The following is a 12427-nucleotide window of genomic DNA, read 5'->3' on the forward strand; positions in this document are numbered from 1 at the left end:
ATGCTCACCCTCTTTATCTCTGCCTCCTAATTTCCCTGACTATTAAAGTTTCAGCTAAAATCCCACTTTCTATAGGAAGCCTTTCCCAATCCCTCTTAATGTCAATGCCTTTCCTTTGTTGATTATTTCCAATTTTTCCAACATACAGTTTGTTTGTACATAGTGTTTATTTTGTCTCCCTCTGCATTATTAGACTGTGAGCCTTTTGAGAACAGGGACTCTATTTTAACTTTTCTCTTATCCTTATGTCTTAGCAGAGTACCTTGCACATAGTAGGCACTTAATGTTTATTGATGAATGACTGACCCAAATTCTTGAAACAAAATGGCAAGGTCTGGAGATGGGGTAAAATATATCAACCTAAGTCTGGTTATTGGTACCTCTGCATTCTATAGCTTCTTCCTATCTCAACCTTAAAAGGGAGAGTGGTTATCACTGGACTTACTCTAAGGAAATAGGGAGACTGATCAAGCACTGTCAGGCAACCTATTTTCCAGTTAAACAAAGGGCAGATATCCAAGTTCTCAGTGAACCTCAGGACTAGAAAAAGGGATCAGGACAACCCTCCCCACAAAATCAGCTTTAATGAGAGGACTGTAGGAAGGTATATCCTAAGTGCTTTGCCAACTGCAGAGTCCCATTTAGAGCTATGGAAAGCCCAGACTGAGGTAGCTAGATGGTTCAGTGGATAAAGTGCCAAGCTTGGAAATGAAAGGTCCTGGTTCAAGGGTTCAGATCTGGATTCAGATACTTTCTACCTGTATTCCCTGGGCAAATGAAAGGAAGGAAGGAAGGAAGGAAGGAAGGAAGGAAGGAAGGAAGGAAGGAAGGAAGGAAGGAAGGAAGGAAGGAAGGAAGGAAGGAAGGAAGGAAGGAAGGAAGGAAGGAAGGAAGGAAGGAAGGGAGGGAGGGAGGGAGGGAGGGAGGGAGAGAGAAAGAAAATCTCAGACTGAAATTTTATTGGAGCACCATATTGACTGAGAATGCTGTTGGCACAGTGGCCTTATGGAGCTTCTAGGACCATTTCTATAGCTCTATCTCCAATAAGCCCTCACTGTTTCCAATAATAAGAATACTGATCAGAAGACAACAAGCAAGAAGGTACACATCGTTACATGTTTATTACATGCATAATACTATTAATTACACAGATAATCACATTTGTTACATGCAGGGTCCTTTTTTACTCCAGGGATTCCTATTCTGTTCCCACCATGAGGATGAGTTCAGAATTATGGTATAGCTGAGGCATTATGGTATACTGAAAAGAGCACTGCCTGTATTCTTTGATTTAAATATACCACAACTACGCATACCCCAAGGAGATAAAGGATAAGAAGAAAGGTCCTATATATACCCAAATAGTCATAGTAGTACTTTTTTGGTAGCAAAGAACTAGAAACAAAGTGCCCATTGCCTGGACTGTGGTATATGAACATAAAGGAATATTGTTGTGCTATATATGAAACAACAAATTTGAAGTATTCAAGGAAATATGCAAAGATGTGTATGAACTGATACAGAATAAAGTAAACAGAACCAGAAAAACTGTACACAATGATTGCATAAAAGGAAATAATATAACAAAACTGAATGTTGCATAATTATAATGACCAAGATTGGCTCCAGAGAAGAACTAATGAGGCAACTTACCTCCTTCCTTTCATTAGAGAAGTAAGAGAATATTATTGTGGAATGTTGCAGATACTGTTGAATGCCTATGATAATGTCTGTTAAATCATAGGATCATAGATTTGAATCTAGAAGGAACCATAGAAGTCATCTAGTTCAAGCTCAAGCCATTTTGCAAATGAGAAAACTGAGGCACAGAGAAATTCAGTGTCTTTTAAATGGCATCTGAGATGGGATTTGAACTCATGTCCTCTTGATCCTTTACACTACAAGCTCCTTGGGTGCAGGAGCTATCTTTTTGCCTTCATTTTGTATCTCCAGTGCCTAGAACAGTGCTGGGCACATAGTAGGCACTTAATATTTATTGACTAACTGATTTCAATACCAGTATCTAACACACTTTGCCATACTGAGGAAAGGAAAGCAGAGAGGAAAGGGAGGATGGAAGGAATGAATGAACAAAGGGGGAAGAAGGGAAGGAAAGAAGGAAGGAAGGAGAAAAGAAAGAAAAGAAAGGAAGGAAGGAAAGAAGGAAGGAAGGAAGGAAGGAAGGAAGGAAGGAAGGAAGGAAGGAAGGAAGGAAGGAAGGAAGGAAGGAAGGAAGGAAGGAAGGAAGGAAGGAAGGAAGGAAGGAAGGAAGGAAGGAAGGAAGGAAGGAAGGAAGGAAGGAAGGAAGGAAGGAAGGAAGGAAGAAAGAAAGAAAGAAAGAAAGAAAGAAAGAAAGAAAGAAAGAAAGAAAGAAAGAAAGAAAGAAAGAAAGAAAGAAAGAAAGAAAGAAAGAAAGAAAGAAGGAGAGGGGAAGAGGGAAGGAAGACATTGATCTTTAGAACTAGAAGTCCTGGGTTCAAATTCAGATTCTACTACTTAGTGTCACAATGTGTAAATTATTTTGCTTCCCTGAGTTTTGGTTTCCTCATCTGCAAAATGGTGGTATTAATACTATATAAGCTCATGAACACTATTGTGAGGGAAATCATTTGTAAACTTTAAAGCTCAATAGAAATGGGAGCTATTGTTCTTATTACCATGGAGCTGCTGCTATGTTAGTAGGTGGCCAATTACTCCCTAAATTGTTGTTCCTTTGGTTAATCCCCACACATCCCACCCCAATGTGACACATGCCAGCTCCTCACCAAGAAGGGCAGGGATTATCAGTATTTTTTTCAGTTGATTATGTAGAAGTTTTTCTCTTTCCTAAATGCACACTCTGAAACAGAGGCTTACAGCTTTTGTAAGGTGGGAGGGATGATGGAAATGAAATAAGTTTTCATGAATCCAATAGTTCAGCTACAGGAAAAGAAGTGTTGGCAGCTTCACCAACTGTGGATTTACATTTAGGGCCATGGAAACCCCAGACTGAATTTTATTGGAGCCCCACACCAACTGAGGGGGATGCTGTTGGCACCATAGTGGTCTCATGGAGCAACTAGGACCACTTCTGTAGCTCTAGCTCCAGTCAGTCCCACCCTCTTCCCAACAGCACAGCATCAAAAACTTATTTTCTTATTTTGCTCCATTTCTAACACTCTATTCTATCATCAGTAACCTCAGAAATTGGCCTCCAGAAATTGACCACAGACAGAGAATCATGAAGCTGAAGAGACACAAACATTAATCAGTCAAGAATGAGAGAAAAACATCACTAGCACAAACAGCTCTGTCTCTTCCTAGTCCTTCTCCCTCCTACCATGGAAATATAGGCAAAGCCATGGCTCCTGATGGCCTGAAATATTTTAAAGTCTAACTCAGACCTAGAGGAGGTCTATTCTTCACCCATGGCATTTGTTTGGAGAGAAATCCTAGATAACTGTCTGAATCAGAGAACAGTGAGTACACAGTAGGTTCTGGCTGCCTTTCTGGCTATAGATTCAGGAGCAAGAAAACACTAAAACCATGGGGAGCACTTCAGGGTGTGTAGAGAGTTGCAGCTAACAAATATTAAAGCATTTAGTCTCTCTTCCTGGAGGTATCCAGGCCATCCCAGAAAGAAAAGGATTCTTGATTCTTTGCAGCAATTTGGCAGCCACAGTCACATGTACAGAGGTCCTTTCACATCCCCAGTCCTCAGTTTCCCCATCTATGAGTTATGGGGGTTGAACCAGATGGTTTCTGAGGTCCCATCTAGCTGAAGTCAGTCACTCATCAGGCATGTGCCAAGCATCTTGGTAAAGGATCTCAATACATGAGACAAATTTCTCTTCTTCTGGAGTAAATCATCACTGAGAAGTGCTATTTCCCCCCTTGTGTTGCTGAGGAAAGAACATTTAAGTCTTTATGACCTAACTTTAAAAAGATTATAAAAGCCCTTGTGTACCTTGCCAGTAATGACAGACACTAGTACTGGTGAGCCTGGACAGTCTGTAAGCCACAGGTCAGTCATACAAGTTGTTCACATGTAATGGGTAAGGGGCAGGTCCAGAAATCAGAAGCACAGGCTCTCTTTCCTAAAAGGGTTTGCAAAGAATAGCTGTAACAAAATATCAACAAACACAAAGGAATTCCATCAGCTCTCAGACTGAGCCTTTGGGAGCTAGACAGCAAGTTCAGGGCTCCCAGATACATTCAGGCTCTTGGAGTGTCCATCCCACTGGCTGATGTCCATTCCAGGAAAGTCTTGGAACATGGTGTCAGGGCAACATCAAGGCACTCCTTCCTCTCACGACTGAGCCAGCCCTGGGCACAGTGGAGGACTGGAAGTCTGGGCCAAAGGAAGCAAGTGCCAACAGCTCCTGAGGGCCATCCCAAAAGCCAGCTAGAACTCTCACCAAGTTAGCTCAGCTTTGGCACACCCTAGGGAGAATTCACTAGGGCTCCTCTGCCACCTCAATAAATTAGATTCCAGCCCTTCCATTTAGGATTGGTTCCCCCATCCCGTCCCCCTACCCAAGACCCCAAGGCGGGCAGAGCAGGGAAACACAGAGTAATAGAATGTCAGGTTGGGGAAGAACCTTAGAAAGATTAAATGCACCTGCTCTCATTTTCCCATATGAGGCAGGATTGGTAAAGGTAAGACATGGGCGCAGGGGATGCATAATAAGGCATCCTGTAACAACTAGGCCCAGGGAATAGCATCGAAGACAGCACAGGTGATGACACCCAGCACCATTATGAGCACTTTTCTATCCCAAGACATGGGGTTTTTTCCCCAAGCCTCTGAAAGCTAAAAAATAAATAACCAAGTCTTCCACACCGAAGTCTGTAAGGCTGCGTCCATCCATGTGTCTTTGTCCTCATGTTTGTGCATCTCCATGAGTGCTTAAACGGGTGTCCACAGGGAACAGTGTTTGCAATTGTTCATCTCCATGTCTGTGGGTGAATGTCTTAGTGGGTGTGTGCATACACGTGTGTATGTGAGTGCGTGTTTCCACAGGTCTGTGTTTGCAATTGTGCATCTCCATGTCTGTGACTGCGAGTGTCTTGTGGATCCCTATATACACATGGGTGTGTGTGTGTGTGTGTTTCTTTAAGTGGCATTTAAGCCTGAGGGCCAGACGCCCTCCAGAGGCAATATCCTCCCCACTGCTCCTTCACTCACCATACCAGGAAGGCATATTTTTGGTCCAGCTGTGACCAATAACAGAAACTGCCCTTATTTTGAGTCTCTTACAGAGACGTCTTCCCCGGGTTTTGTAGCTTTGCCAGAGCGGGCAGAGCTGCTCCGAGGCCACCGCCTGTCAGGGTCAGTCAAAAAGCCATCCTGAAGGTGTCCAGCCCCACAGCTGCTCCTTTTGCCCAACACTGAGTCTGAGGAGAGCTCCTCTACAAAGCTGTTACCTGCGTGAGCTCTGTGTTGGGTGTGGACGGGCTTTGGGGGCTGGTGGGCATCATGGGGAGTTCCACGCCTAGTCAGGCGGGCCTGGGGGCAGTTTCTGAAGTCTTGCAGGCAAATGCCACATCCTTGGCGATGCTCCGCACACGGTCAGACACCTGCAGCTCCCGGCGCAGGGAAGACGCACAGCAGAACTTACGAAAACAGGCCTTGAAGTTCTCATCCAGGAAAGCGTAGAGGATGGGGTTCAGGCCACTGTTGGCGTAGCCCAGGACAATGCAGAAGTGTAGGGCAGCCACCGCAGCTTCACTGGCCAGCTGGACTCCCAGGCCCTGAGCCAGCACAAACACCTGGACGGGGGTCCAGCACCCCACAAACACAGCCACTACCACTAGGACGAGCCGAGTGATACGCCGCAGATTGCGGTCCTTCTCCCTTGAGCCAGAGAGTACTCGAACACTGCGAAGCCTCCGGATCATAAGGCTGTAGCAGGCAGAGATAATGAGGACGGGGATCACAAATGAGAAGAGGAACACGCAGACCCCAAACACGGGGCCCCAGTAATCCTCAGGGGCAGGGATCTCCACCAGGCATTCGATCTCTGCCAAGAGGAAGAAAACAAGCATAAGGAGCAGCCTAGTCACAGCTTCCCCACTGGCACTGGAAATTAGGCTCATCCCCTCCGGGGGAGTTCCAGCTGGAGCAGGGTCACCAGACCTGCCCCTGCCTTCCAGCTCTCCCCACTCTCATTCTCCCCATCCTCGCCTCTACAAGAGAATGTGAGGGTTACGTCTGTCCTCTCTCTAAGGGACATTGGACCTGGTCATTTATCCATTGAAGAATGAAGGATCTAGATGGATATGGCTCCCCATCATGTCAGAGGGTCATATATTTAGAGTTGGAAGTGACCTTAGAAGTCATCTAGTCAGATCTGCAAGGTGGCTCAGTGGATAGAGAACCAATCCTAGAGACAGGAGGTCCTGGGTTCAAATCTGGCCTCAGACTCTTCCTATCTGTGTGTCCCTGGGCACACTTAATCCCAGTTGCCTAGCCCTTACTGTTCTTCTTCCTTGGAGGTAATATTCAGCATCTAAGACAGAAAATAAGGGAGGAGGGAAAGGAGGAGAAGTCATCTGATCCAACTCCTTCATTTAACAGGTGAAGAAACTGAGACAACCCAGAGAGGTTAATGATTTATGGGATCATAGATTTCAAACTGGAAAGAATCTTGGAAGCCATTGAGTATAATGGCTTCATTTTGCAGATGAGAAAACTGAGGAACAGAGAGGCTAATTGATTTGCCTAGATCATACAGGTAATAAGTTTATGAGGCAGGATTTAAACCCTGACTATAAATCCAGTGCCCTGGCCATTACACCATGATGGCACTAAGCAGTGGAGGCAAAAGTCAAACCTAAGTCTTTTGGCCACAAAGTGAGTACCATTTCCTCTGCTGTACCACACTTCTTTCTACAGAGGGACAATGTATGGGTATGATCTAGATGGGTATGTTCAACTTCCTCTAAAGCAGAGATTCTTAACCTAATAACCACCACCAAGGGGTCTGTGGAAAGATTTTCAAGGTGTCCATTGAAATTGGATGAGAAAAAAAAATACATTTTTATTTTCACTAATCTCTAAGTGAAATTTAGCATTTTTCCATTTATGAAATTTTTTAAAGATTATTCTAAGAAAGGGTTTATAGTCTTTATTGGACTGCCTGTTACAAAAGAAGGTTCAGAGCCCCTGCTTCAGAAGCATGAGGAGTCTGGTCTCCTCCCCTCAGAGGGATACTGACTCTGTGTGGATCTGTCTTCTTCTAGAAAGATGACAAGTTTGGGTACCCTTCCTCAGAGGAATGATGACTTTGCCCTCTAAAGAGCCTACCTACTACCACTACCACCACCATCACCACTTCATACACAGGTACTGACCATCATCATCCATCTGGGCTGAGCCCATGACTGTAACAGGAACACCAATGAGAGAAGCCAGGGCCCAGATGCCAACGTTGACAGCCTTGGCTTTGTTGGGTGTTCGGATGTCCAGGGCCCGGACTGGGTGGCAGATGGCAATGTAGCGGTCCACACTCATGGCCGTCAGGGTGAAGGTGCTGGTGAACATGTTGTAGTAATCAATGGCAATGACTGTCTTGCACAGCACATTTCCAAATGGCCAATAGCCCAGGAAAACATCGGTGCCCTGGAAGGGCAGAGTCAACAGGACCAGGGCATCTGCCAGTGCCAAGTTAAAGATGTAAATGTTTGTGGCTGTCTTCATCTTTGTGTGTCTATTGTGGGGGCAGAGGAGAGAAAGAAATGGAGAAAAATTAAATTCACGATAGTCATCTTCAGACTTTTCATATTCCCTTAGAGCCAATAAGAGAATGTGGTGGGTGGAAGAGCAAGTGGAGAACAGTTGCTTCAAGGGCTGATCATTCAACCCTCCCTCAGAGAAAGGACCCAGGTAGATCAGGGGTAAAAAGGCCTTAGTTTTCCCATTACAGTCTATACTCCAAAGCAAAAAAAAACCCAACACATGTATGTGATTTACAAGTATGTGCTCTGATGTTTGAAAACTAAGTAAATGTTCAATTATCCCCCTCCCCCAGTACTCCTAAACCTTAACAATAACCCTATGGTTTCCAGAAACTCAAAATTCCAAGGTCTCTTGGATGAGTGACATAATGCTTTCCATCTTGGCCTAGACTGGTCATCACTGTTTGGTGAGGGCAGTACTGTTGATGTTAACAGCAATGATTATGGTGATCCAGGGGATGATTCAGACAAGGAAAATGATAGAGATAACAACTGTGATATAGGGATGAGATTGCTAGAGGTATAATCGTGTTCAAAGGCAATATTGTAGTGGCAGTGGCAGTGGTAGTGATGGCAGCTATGGTGATGGTGGTAGTCATGGTGATGGCAGCAGGAATGGTGGTGATAGTATTGGTGGAAATGGAGATGACATTGAAGATGGTAGCCATGGTGATGGTAATGGCAGAGATAATTATGGTAGTAATACTGGAAGGGATGGGGTGGCAGGCAGTGAAGAATATCAACTACATATCCTTTGCTATTTCAGCCTTTCTGTCCTGGGTAGGCTGTCATGTTAACTGAGCACAGGACCCAGAACAGTATGCTTTCCTGGCCCACTCAATTTTTGTGCATTGATGTCTCTAGAGAGCTTTTCACCTTTCCTGTCTATTTAAATCCAGGATGTAGGTTTGGGGTTTTTTTCCATCCCAACACTGAGGGAGGATGAAAAAGATAAAAATAGCAGCCTTCGTCTCTAAAATGCTTCACTGTGGATCCCTTCCCAGGAGGGCTCCAGGCTGGCCTGTCCAAATGATGTCATCAAGGAAGGACATCTAGGACAGGTGGGAGCCACCTCTGATAGCTGAAAAGCATAGTGGAAACAGCATTGGATTAGGACAGAGGACATGAGTTCAAATTCCAACTCTATACCACTTATTACCTCTGTGACCTTAGGCTAGTCACTTTGTCTCTTTGGTCTCATTTTCCTTTTCCATAAAATGAAGATGTTGGGTTTGATGACTTATGACCCTTCTAACTCTAAATCTATGATGCTCTGATAATTAAAATCAACTTGATTTAACAGTCAAAGAGATTTCAGAGATCATCTAGTTGATCTAACCACAAGTTAGAGATTAGAATCTGAATCTATGGCAATTGATCCACTTTTCCACACACCTTATCATCATCATCATCCCCAACATAATTCCCATTTCTAGAGTACTTTTAGAATTACTTTCCCTACTAGCTATTGCTATCCTCATATATTATCTTCTTTCATTTTATATATTACTCACCTATGGGTAAACAAGGATGAGTGCCCTGCCTGAAGTAATATAACTAATGTCAAAGGTAGGATTTGAACTCAGATCTGACTATATAGATCCAGCTCTCTTTGATACATCCCTGTTTTTTATGTACTTTGATTTTGCACCAAAGGTTCAAAGCTGCCTTCTCAAGGAAGGCAAGCCAATAATGCCGATCCAGAGTGTCTATCCCCTCTCCATCCTTCTAACCAATCTGACTTTCTTGTTATCAGATTAACATCAGGCTGAATCCTGCCTCCACACTTTTATTTACTTTGTTCTCCACACATTAAAAAAAATAATTCATTTCAAAGCTGGGGCATGATGACTTCTTAACCAGGTCCCTCCATCAGCTCCAGTCAGCTCAACACTTAGGAGAACAAAGTCTTGATCAATCAAGTCACCCCTGGCTCAAAAACCTTCCAAGTTTCCCCACTTCCTGAAAAATAAAGTGGTGATGATTATTGAGAACTTGGGCTTGGCCTCCTCTCCTCAAACTTCTCTTCATCACACCTGTCCTTAAGTGTTCTTCCTCCCCAAATTCCTCAGCCTGGCATTCAGAAACTCTATAACCCCTCCATCCTTATTTCCTCTACTCTCCATAAGAATCCATCCCTCCAACCAACCTAAACTCCTCACTGTCAGCCTAAGCACCAGGTTCAACCCTGCCTCCACACTTTTGATCATGTTTTTCTCCTCACATTAAAAAAAAATGATCTTTCCTCTATCCTTTCTATCTCTGCCCTATCCTATCCATCCTTCGAGGCCTACATCAAACCATATCTCACTAAGCAAAACACACTGTGGCCCCTAATTACTCCCTCTGTTTCCTGCACATCCATGTTGTCTTCCCAGATAGACTGACTTCTAGAAAGATATGTATATGCACCCTATTATTTCATCCATATTGGCAAGCACAGGGCTGGGCACATAAGTGGGTTTAATAAATCTGTGTTGAATTAAACTATCTTGATGAAATATTAGAAACCTGGCAGAAGAACAATGGGGAGAGGAGAAATTTTGGGGAGAGGGAGGAAACATCCATGACCCAAGCCAAAGAACCCCCCAACACTGGATTCCAGTGTCTAGCCTTGGGAGAGGGCACCATCCATCTCTATTAGGAGATGAAGCATGGTTGAACCATAATCACTGACACTCAGGTTGGACAATACTCTCTCACACACACACACCTCTGCTCTGGGGCTTTGAACCCTCTAACTAGGCAGGCCTCCTGGGGCCCAGGGCTTGTGGAAGCCTAAACCCCATAGGCATTGCTTCCAGTCAAGCCCACAAACAGTGTCCTACCCCCTCAGGAGTCACAATGATCAATTTTCTCTGGGTACCTCAGACCCAGACCTCTCTTCTCATTCTGTTCCTGAGGCCAAGTCCCAGAGACTTGGACCACAGCTTGTTTTCCTTCCTCCTGAGGGGGTCAACAAGGCAGATTTAAGTATTGGTTCCTAGAGAGAGATCTACCCATTTGCTACTTGCATATGGCACCAAGAGCAGCAGGGAACTGTCAGTCCCAGGTCCAATGCCACAGCCTCCCTATATTTGCACCTGTCCAGATCAGCAAGGTACTGGAAAGGTCCCAAAGTAGGGGTCAAGACACTTGATTATGACAGGTTAAGGAGGACTCAGCACCCACCTACCTGATAATGACATACATGACAAGGCAGTTCCCCAACAGACCCCCTATAAACACAGCCAGGTAGACAACCACGATGGTGACCTTGAGGCCGATGGGCAGAAAGGTGTCCTGGGTCACATTGAGCAGCAATCCGCTCCCATTTATGAGGGAGAAGTTGTTGAACAGGCGGTTTCCATAGAAGTCTTCCCAGAATGGGGCTAGGAAGGGGGGTTCCATGGTGCTATCTCTAACCCCTGGCCCCAAACTGGCCCTGAGGAACCGAGGAAAGAAGGAGAGAAATGTGACTATTGCCAGAGCTTCCCCTGCAAACCACCTTATCCACCCCACCAGCCAACACATACACTCCTTCCTCACTTCTCCATCAGGCTGCCTAACAACAGGGAGACAGGTGACATGCTTACACGGACACTGGCAGGCATGTGTAGACAGAGATACATACAGAAGGACCCTTGGCTATAAACGCTGGCAGACACGCAGACACTAGACAGAGATACACGTACGTACATAGAATCCTACACAGTAACTCCTCATTGGGAAAGATTCTAACCACTCCTGGGAACAAGCCCCTCCTGAGGCCCCCACCCCTGCAATCGCAGCGTCCTAAAGTCCCCCCACTTTGCACACACACAGAAGAAATTCTGGATCTTATTAGTCCCCCAGTGCCTCTGGCCACACTATGAATCCAGCTACCCCCACCCCGAGCCAAGCCCCGATCCTGCGACACCCAGAGCCAACCCGCCGCCCATCTGCCCCCCCAACTCCTCACCCTGGGAGCAAACCCCCAATGGGCTCAGATCCAGAAACGTCTGTCCCCAGAACAAGCAACGGAAAGCGAGAACCAAAGCCAAAAAGGAGGGAGGGGGAGGGGGGAAGGAAAGGCAGCTGTAGGAAGGGAGGGGGGGGTGAGAATGGCAGGCAGGTAAGAGGACTGGGGAACAGGAGAGGGGGGAGGGGGCGGAGGCGGACTGTCCCGACTTAAGAAGGGGCCCTCCCGCGGCCGGCGCTTTTTCCCCCACCCGGTTGGGCCAATTCCCGGCGCTGCCGCTCTGCAGACGTCTCAGAGAGCTCCTAGCCAACTGCACCCGCGGAGAAGAAGAGAGGAAAGGAGGGGACAGGAGGAGAGGAGTGGAGAAAAAGGGAGGGGAGAGAAGGGGGAGAGGAAAAGAGCAGAAGGAGAAGGGAGGGGGCAGGCGCAGAAGGTTTACAGGAGAACAGGACCAGAGGGGGGAGGGGCGATTTGGGCAGGTTTGGGGAAGGGAGGAGGGAGGGGCGGGGCTGGGGGTGATGGAGCCTAGGTTTACACTAACTCTGAGTACACCTACAGACACACTCACTCAGACGACAGACAGACATACTCACTCACAGACAGTCACACACGCACAGGGATGTAAGTTGAACACAGACATCCTCCCTTGGTCAGGTCCCTACAGAGGTCCTAGATGGAAGCCTATTTTTCCCGGGTAATCCAACCTGTCTCTAATTAGCATCCGGATAGAAAGGGGCTCTATGGCCCAAAAGAGGGTGGGGGAAGGAT

The 12427-nt window shown here is 45.9% G+C and overlaps 1 protein-coding gene across 2 annotated transcripts; it reads right to left on the reverse strand.

Moving 5' to 3' along the window:
- Positions 1 to 1102: 1102 nt before the first annotated feature.
- Positions 1103 to 12112, reverse strand: OPRL1 (opioid related nociceptin receptor 1). Of its 2 annotated transcripts, none has more exons than XM_056812775.1 (4): positions 11660 to 12112; positions 10895 to 11143; positions 7336 to 7691; positions 1103 to 6002 (listed from the first exon to the last, which is right to left on the reverse strand). In XM_056812775.1, the coding sequence occupies exons 2-4, from the start codon at positions 11107 to 11109 to the stop codon at positions 5479 to 5481; spliced, it is 1095 nt and encodes a 364-aa protein (XP_056668753.1). In that variant the 5' UTR covers positions 11110 to 11143; positions 11660 to 12112; the 3' UTR covers positions 1103 to 5478. The 2 variants fall into 2 exon arrangements, with proteins under 2 accessions (XP_056668753.1, XP_056668754.1); XM_056812776.1 differs by having other exon boundaries at positions 11910 to 11998.
- Between the last annotated feature and the right edge of the window lie 315 nt (positions 12113 to 12427).

This window comes from Monodelphis domestica, chromosome 1 (assembly GCF_027887165.1).
Source record: "Monodelphis domestica isolate mMonDom1 chromosome 1, mMonDom1.pri, whole genome shotgun sequence".
In the NCBI taxonomy this organism is placed as follows: domain Eukaryota; kingdom Metazoa; phylum Chordata; class Mammalia; order Didelphimorphia; family Didelphidae; genus Monodelphis; species Monodelphis domestica.

Excerpts from the sequence above, each read along its gene's own strand:
- OPRL1 (XM_056812775.1), bottom strand. The coding sequence starts at position 11,109 with ATGGAACCCCCCTTCCTAGCCCCATTCTGGGAAGACTTCTATGGAAAC. Across the intron at positions 7,692-10,894 it reads GTCATGTATGTCATTATCAG|ACACACAAAGATGAAGACAG; the intron begins GTAGGTGGGTGC and ends CCCCCACAATAG. Across the intron at positions 6,003-7,335 it reads AGCCCAGATGGATGATGATG|AGATCGAATGCCTGGTGGAG; the intron begins GTCAGTACCTGT and ends TCCTCTTGGCAG.